Raw genomic sequence first — 8,506 nt, 5'->3', positions numbered from 1 at the left:
AAGTCCATCCCTAAAAACCAAGAGAAATGAACTCCTTCAAAATTTTGTCCTTTAACGCCAAAGGTCTAATCGAGGCCAGTCAAGAGTTTGTGTTATTAAAGATTGGCTATGGCAAACTAATATGATCTCAGATTTCATAGGTTTACAAGAAGTCAAAGTAGCTGGGACAATTTTGGATAAGAATCTCAAGATTATATCTAGAGATCACAAATGTTCTCTACAGATCACTCCCAGCGTAACGATGGGGCAGTGTCTTGGGCATCAAATAGAATCTCTACCCCTTATCAAGAGTATCATTCAAGATACTCTTGATAGAATAGATGGGGTAGTGTCTTGGGCATCAAGTAGAATCTCTACCCCTTATCAAGAGTATCATTCAACATACAGATCATAGATGGGTAGCCGTCTTTTTAGAGATATGGCAGGAGGCTATAATAGTTGCCTCCCTATATGCCTTTGGCCCTTCTAGCTCTAGATCAAGCATGTGGTCTTCCCCGATCTCCTTGGACTCCCCTATGATTCTAGTGGGAGACTTAACATGGTGGAAAATATCCAAGATATGGGTGGAGAGATCTGTGGCATAGAAAAGAAAAGATGCCTCGAATGTAAAGGATTCCACAATCTTATCAATCCAGATCAATCCTCTTCCTTCACCTGGTCCAATGGTAGAATAGGGGATCAAGTGAGGAAGGTAAGACTAGACAGGTGTGCTACATGACCAACACTCTGCTCTCAATGCCTATTTTAGTTGTAAAGGTGGTAACTAAGATCTTACTCTTTAATCACAAACCCATCCCCTAAACAAGACCTCCCATGGGGTCAGGACAGGATGGTTCCACTTATGACTAAAAAATCTTCCAGCTCCCCTTTGTTAAATCAGGCATTAAGCAAATATGGGTGAGCACCTTTAGCTTGGGGAAATCCTAGCCAATGCCTACCAAAGAATCTTAATCTTTCCTCTTAGGAAGACTAAGATCACCAGAATTAGGTCTGAGAGAAGAGATATGAAGTATGCTCAAGCTATTAAATTGGAACAACTGATCAATGAAGGGAGAGAACAACTTTAGGATGAGCTGATTCAAGCCAAAGCTAAGCTTAATTGAGAGGAGGAAATTAGATGTCAAAACCTTCACTTACAAATAAGAGAATAGTGGGGGGGAAAGTCGATAAGCCTTTAAAAGAATTCTTCATTATTCTCAAGAAAAAGAATGAAAAGGAGAGATACCCTATGCTTTTCAACAAAGATGGCATCAAAGTTGAAACCCTTGAAGAGAATCTACAAATAACCCACAAATTCTACACTGATATATTTATCTCCCCTCCTATTAGATCTTTAGAGAGGTCAGAGGCCTGTGCTCGTATAGCCAGATGTAGAAAAAAAGTTATCCCCAAGTCCATAGTTGCCATGTTAGAGGGGGACTTCACCATTGAAGAGGTCAGCACCGTCATCGACTCTCTCAAGAATGGAAAGAGCTCGGGGCTCCTAGTTGAGTTTTACAAAACCTTTAAGGAGTGGCTTCTTCACCCCTTATTGGAAGTATGGGAGGAAGTAGTACATTTTGGTGGCCTCCCTCTATCCAACAATTTAACTAATTTATAAAAGAGAGGAGAAGGACATCCTAGCCAATTGGAGGCCTCTCACCATGTTATCCACAACCTACAAGAAAAAGAATGAAAAGGAGACTGTTTACTTACATGAATTCATGGATTGAGAAGGAACAAAAAGTAGGTTTATATTAGATGCCATCATAGCCGTGTGGGGGAAGGATTTGAACATGCTCAAAAATCTAATCTCAAGATTCTTCTTCAAAATTGATTTTGATAAAGCCTATGATAGACTTGAATGGATTTCATTCTTCAGTCCTTCCATGACATGGGTCTTGGGCACCAGTTCATTAGATTCATCAAAACACTGTTTGACAATGCTCGTGCTAGGGTTGCCATTAGTGGTCACCTATCGGAGGCCTTTTGCCTTAAGAGATCGATTAGACAAGGGCGCCCTCTTCCTTCTCTCCTATTTGTCATAGGTAGAGATGCTTAGGTAGAGATGCTTTATGGTGGCTAGTGGAGATGATGCTTTATGGTGGCTAGTGGAGATGATGCTATCAAGTCAGGATCCGTACGGCTATCCACCTGAATGAAGGACAACTTTGCCTTCAACAATTTGTTGATGACACCAACATATGGTCCACAATGATCATCAATCCATTTCCTCTCTTTGGAGTTGCATGTCCACCTTCTGCCTTGCTTCAAGTTTTGTCATCAACCGTAGAAACTGGTATCAAAACTCTTCTCAAATAACCCCCTACTTGGCTTTTAGAACAAGGTTGCATAATTATCCCTGACCCCATGGGATTTGGAGTTTCGATTCACCAAAGATGGCAATGGGCGCTTAAGAAGGTTCAACAAAGGTTTGATAGATGGAAAGCATGTCAGCAAAATCTAGCTGGTAGACTGGTGGTCTTGAAGCGCATTCTTCAAGTTTTGCCATCAACTGTAGAAACTAGTATCAAAACTCTTCTCAAATAACCCCCTACTTGGTTTTTAGAACAAGGTTACATAATTATCCCCGACCTCACACTCGATATTGTTCTCTTTGGCTCTAAAAACTTTATCCAACCTCACCTCTTTAAAAAGCTCATGCACTTTCTAAGAAAAGCATCCAGACTTGGGTTGATATCTGGCTCTAAAAGTTTCATCTTGACTCGATATGGTTCTCTTTGGCTCTAAAAACTTTATCCAGCCTCACCTCTTTAAAAGAGCTCATGCACTTTCTAAGAGAGGAGTCAGGACTCGGGATGACATTTGGCACTTCGATCACAAAAGATGGCTTACTAGATTTGAAATCCTAGTAGTGTTCAGGGTAAATGCTCAGGATTTGGACCTTATCCAGGATAGAATGAACTTTTGGGATCCTCTCCGCTGCCCTCTCATCCAGGTCAGAGGTCCCCCTGTCCTTCATTCGCTTAGCTGGCCCCTTCAATCCAATTTGCTGCCCATTCCTTCCTTTCCTCCTCCCCCCTATCTCTATGTCAAACTCAATGATAAATGGTTCATTAACTCGCATAGAAGTTACTAGAAATTCAGGCTTCAATATATATGGCCTAAAAGGATAGCTTCTAAAAAGTCATGCTTCATGTGGCACAAAGCTCTCTAGCCAAACTAGCATGCTACTAAGATTAGTATAGGGTTTGACCTCTATCCCAGATGCAAAAGAGAGGAGGAATTTGTAGCCCACCTTTTCATTAACTGTGAATGGAAATCCACCATATTAGATTCCGTGTGCATTAAGCATGTCCATCCTAGTGCTCTCAATTGGAAAGAAATCCTATTGGGTGAAGCTAATGGTTGTTCTACTAAACTGTGAAATATCGAATTTTTTGTATTTTTTTAGATAAAAGAATTATTGGATCTAAAGAAGAAAACGTGCTTGGCCACTATCTTGTCACTCTTGAGAGTCAAAGAATTGCTGATACGTTGGAAGCAGGCTAGGCCTACATACGGCAGAAGGAAGTAATTGAGGATGCTGTCTCCTCCTTGATTATTAAAAGAAAGAAGCTATTGTTTGCTGATCTGGATGCTCACGATGAGGAGCTTGCACAATACATTTGCCAACTAACCAAGGTTGCAGAGAGTATCGACAAAGAGTGAATGAAGCCTTCTGTTTTTTTTTCTGTTAATGAAGTTTAAGCTTCTTCGTTTAAAAAGCTTTATGTGTTTTTTCTCTACTTCTATTTTCTAACTTTAAAAAAAAAAGCAAAAGAAAAAAACTAAATACTCTTTTCATGGCCTTAAAAAGGAAAAACAAACGCAAAGGCCTATCCATGGCAGCGTTTTGCAGTAGCTGCAGCGGCGGGCGCGGGCGCGGGGGGGCGGGGCGGGGCGGGGCGGGGTCCGGGAAATCGAATTATATTATGACTCGAATCTTCTCATTTAGCGTGCGATGAGCCACCAACAGCAGCCAGTCGCCGGCTGCTGCGCCACCGCAGAGCTGCGCGTGAACAGAGTCGCTCAGCATTTGCCGTCTTTCTGAAATATTTTCTCCCCCGTTTTTCTGGGCTCTTCTTTGTCGAAGGCTAAATGGCTTCTGAAGCCTTCAACTTTCTGGGCTTTGCAGGATCAACAATGGCAAGAGCTCCCTGCTCCCCTACACTAGCGCGGATAAAAAGCCATGTAGCAGCAGACCTATGGAAGGACTCCTTCACGGACCCCTCCGAGTGCTGTGACAACCCAAAAAGCAAAGTAAGTTTTGCCACTTCATCATTTCTGCACTGCACAGAGATGGGGAAAGGAAACGGAGCATAGCGGTGCCATTTCATTGTTTGATATCAGGCTGACCAGTGAATTGTGTGTGTGCGCATGTGGGCATGAACACACACACGTGTGTGTGTGTGAGTGATACAGTCAAGTCCAAGGTGCCCAGATTTCAATCCTAAAGTGGAATCCCTACGGATAGACGGCTTGTACACTCCGAGTTGGGTTAAAGACAGACAAGAACTCGAGAAAACAGAAGAGTCTTCTATGGGGATGCGCAAAGGAAAAGAAGAAGAAGATGGTGGTTGGGAGTTGTTTAGTTCACTAGAGGAGCCTTCAGTTGAGAACGTTGCATGCCTTTTGTACAAGTACACAAAGGAGAGAAACCTGGCATATGCGCTCCACTTGCATGCCTACATGCACAAGAGTGGGCTAGAAGCTCACAGATTACTTGGAAATTTGCTTGTCTCATTGCTGGTGGAAGTTGGAAGAATGCGCGATGCTCAACAGGTTTTTGACAGGTTGGTGTATCGGAACAATTGTTCCTGGAACTCTCTCATCACAGGATATGTTAACCATGGCGAGTCATCGCAGGCTCTCATCCTATACCAGACAATGCAACATGATGATTCTGTACATCCTAGTGGATATACTTTTGTGGCCTTATTGAAGGCTTGTGCTCAGCTCAAGGACATGGAAAGAGGCGGCAAAATACATGCAGAGATTGCCATAAAAGGGTTGTTGGAAACAAACATTTTTATTGGCAGCTCCTTGGTCCATATGTATTCTAAGTGTGGCTTGCTTGCAAAAGCACAGGAAGTGTTTGACAAGCTTCTAGTTCGAGACACAGTCTTGTGGAATGCACTGATCACAGGGTATGCTGAGCATGGGCATGGTGAGGAAGCACTGAACTGTTTTGAACAGATGCAATTGGAGGGCGTCTTTCCAAATGATGTTACCTTTGTTTGCAGCTTAAAAGCTTGTGGCAGCATAAGAGCCACAGAGAAGGGCCGAGAAATACATGCTGAGATTGCCAAAAAAGGATTGTTGGAAAGAGATCTTGTTGTTGGCAGCACTTTGATTGATATGTATGCTAAATGTGGCTTGCTTGTAGAAGCACAGGAAGTTTTTGACAAGCTTGCAGTTCGAGACACAGTCTCTTGGAGTGCGTTAATGGCTGGATATGCTGAGCACGGGTGTGGTGAGAAAGCACTTAATTGTTTTGAACAAATGCAATTGGAGGGTGTCTCTAGAGATGCTTTTGCATTTGCTTGCAGCTTGAAAGCGTGTGGCAGCATAGGAGCTATAGACAAGGGCCAAGAAATACATGCTGAGATAATCAGAAAGGGGTTTGAAAAAGATCTTGTTGTTGGCAGCACGTTGGTTGATATGTATGCTAAATGTGGCTTGCTTGCAAAAGCACATGAAGTGTTTGACAAGCTTCCAGTTCGAGACATAGTCTTGTGGAGTGCGCTTATTGCAGGATATGCCGAGCATGGCTGTGGTGAGGAAGCACTAAACTGTTTCGAGCAGATGCGACTAGAAGGCATCTCTCCAGATGTTGTCACCTTTGCTTGCATCTTGAAAGCTTGTGGCAGCATAGGAGCCACAGACAAGGGCAGAGATATACATGCTATGATTGCCAGAAAAGGCTTGGAAGGAGATCTTTTTGTTGGAAACACCTTGGTTGATATGTATGGTAAATGTGGCTTGGTTGCAAAAGCACAAGAAGCATTTGACAAGCTTCTGGTTCGAGACAGGGTCTCATGGAATGCACTAATTGCAGGATATGCGGAACATGGACATGCTGAAGAAGCACTGAACTGTTTCAACAACATGCAGCTGGAGGGCATCTCACCAAATGCTATTACCTTTGTATGCAGCTTAAAAGCATGTGGCAGCATAGGAACTACAGACAAGGGCCAAGAAATACATGCTGAGATTGCAAGAAAGGGACTGGAAAGAGATCTTGTTATTGGCGGCACCTTGGTCCATATGTATGCTAAATGTGGCTTGCTTGTAGAAGCACAGGAAGTTTTTGAGAAGCTTCCTGTTCGACACACAGTCTCATGGAATGCACTAATTGCAGGATATGCCCAGCTAGGAGAAAGTGAAAACGTTTTCCATGCCTTTGACAGAATGATAGGAGAAGGTGAAAAGCCAGATTTGGTCACATTCCTTAGTGTTCTCCATGCATGCTGTCATGCAGGTTTAGTGGATCAGGGCCAGATGTATTTTGTGGCCATGAGCAAAGACTATGGCATCATCCCAAGTATTGAGCACCACACTTGCATGGTTGATCTCCTTGGCCGTGCAGGGCAATTAGGTAAAGCAGTAGTGATGATCAAGAAGATGCCATACCATCCTGATCGTGCGGTGTGGCATACTATGTTAGGTGCTTGTCAAAAGTGGGGCAATGTGGAGCTTGGGAGACTGGCCTTTGAACATGCAGTGCATTTGGACGAAAAGGATGCGGCAGCTTATGTTTGTATGTGTAACATCTATGCAAATGCTGGCATGTGGGAGGATGCAAACAAGGTTGAGGCAATGAGAGTGAGAAAACAAGCATGGAAGCAGCCAGGACATTGTTGGTGGACTGATGCCGAGGGAACTGTGCGCTCGTTTTTTGTTGGAGATACAAGGCATTCTCAAAGCAAAAACTTGTATGCAAAGCTAGAAGATCTTTCCTCCAAAATGAGGGAGGAAGGCCATGTTCCAGGTTTGCGATGGGTGTCACAGCATGTTTCTGATGGTGCAAAGAAAGATGTGTTATGTCAGCACAGTGAGAAGTTGGCTATTGTGTGTGCCCTTATTAATACACCCAAGGGGACACCCATACATGTTGTCAAAAATCTACGGGTTTGCAACGACTGCCATTCAGCCATAGCGCTTATATCAAAGATAGAGCAGCGAAATTTTTTTGTTAAAGATGCAAACTGCCTTCACGTTTTTGAGCAGGGAATGTGTTATTGTGGGGACTGTTGGTGACTGTATTGCAACTGCGGTAACCTATGCCCCTCTTACTTGAAATGTTGATGCCAGCATTATGGAGAGGCATGTTGCATCATGTGAGGAGGATGAAAGTGAGCTGGATCACGTGTATTGCCTGCATGGGACGTCCATCTTGTCGTTTGTTTTGACCCACTCACAGGTGCTCAAGCCCATGGTATTTTCAGTCAGCCCATTCTGAAAAGTGATGTAGAATTCATTGAGCCATATCTCACCAAGCCTTCTCAGTCTCCGTTCTCTTGAAGAGTTTATTGAAGGAGATCTGCTTGTTGGGTGAGCCATCATTGAAGTCATCTAGGCAGTGATTGTTGTGTGTGATGGCCTGATGAAATCTAGGTTGAAGTTCTCATCCAACAGTGGCTTAGCCACAAGGCAAAAGCACATGAGCTATGTTACTCCATTTGTCATTAGGACAATTGAGACAGTGAGGATTCAGATGGCTCAGGTCGGGCAGCAGCATGCAATGAAGTACCAACGTATCCAACCAATGCCATGTTAACAACTGAACGGCTCTTATTGGTGGTGTTCCTGTCACCCTCAAGGAGAGCATTATCAACGAATACCTACATCATCCAAACAAGGATGTAGGCACAATGAACGCTGGCCAAGATGCACATGTCCTCCTCAACATCACCAAGAAAAGGCTACACCATCTCCTTGATAGCTGATGCAAAAGTGGTGCCCTTCCTCTACTGCATGATTAACCTCAAATGCTCTAGTAGCTATTGCACGTGATGAAGGGTGGATCCACAAACAAAGTTAGACTGCATGATTAATAACTATTTGTGTTAAGATTGTAAGCAACAAATAAAGATTAAAACAACAAGAAATAAACAACAACCTACTGCTTTGATTTACATAACCTTGTTGCTCACAACCTTGCTCCTATGAAAATAAACATCAACACATCAAGACAAAACATAAACAAACCTTAAACTTATGATCATTACTCACATAAAGACAAAACATAGATAAACCCTAAACCTATGATCATTACTCGCAAGAATTTGATGCGACTTTAGATCAAGATAGCTATCTATGGTGTAGAGAAGATTGTAAGCAACAAATAAAAATTAAAACAAGAAGAATTAAATAGCAACCTACTACTTTGATTAATACAACCTTGTTTCTATGAAAATAAACAGTAACACATTAAGACAAAACATAAAAAAATCCTAAACATATGATCATTACTCACATCAAGACAAAACATAGACAAACCTTAAATCTATGAACATTACTC

The 8,506-nt window shown here is 42.6% G+C and overlaps 1 protein-coding gene across 1 annotated transcript; it reads left to right on the top strand.

The window, feature by feature from the left end:
• The first annotated feature begins 3,820 nt into the window (after positions 1-3,820).
• On the top strand, positions 3,821-7,641 carry LOC147640773 (pentatricopeptide repeat-containing protein At3g26782, mitochondrial-like). The gene is made up of 2 exons (XM_086815057.1): positions 3,821-4,242; positions 4,405-7,641. Exons 1-2 carry the CDS (start codon positions 4,081-4,083, stop codon positions 7,240-7,242), a joined length of 3,000 nt encoding a protein of 999 aa, XP_086671183.1. The 5' UTR covers positions 3,821-4,080; the 3' UTR covers positions 7,243-7,641.
• The last annotated feature ends 865 nt before the right edge of the window (positions 7,642-8,506 follow it).

This window comes from Cibotium barometz, chromosome 2 (genome assembly GCF_041138505.1).
Source record: "Cibotium barometz isolate CiBa-2024 chromosome 2, ASM4113850v1, whole genome shotgun sequence".
NCBI classification, from domain to species: domain Eukaryota; kingdom Viridiplantae; phylum Streptophyta; class Polypodiopsida; order Cyatheales; family Cibotiaceae; genus Cibotium; species Cibotium barometz.
The sequence above is the reverse complement of the archived record's forward strand: the minus strand, read 5'-3'. Positions and strand labels throughout refer to the sequence as shown.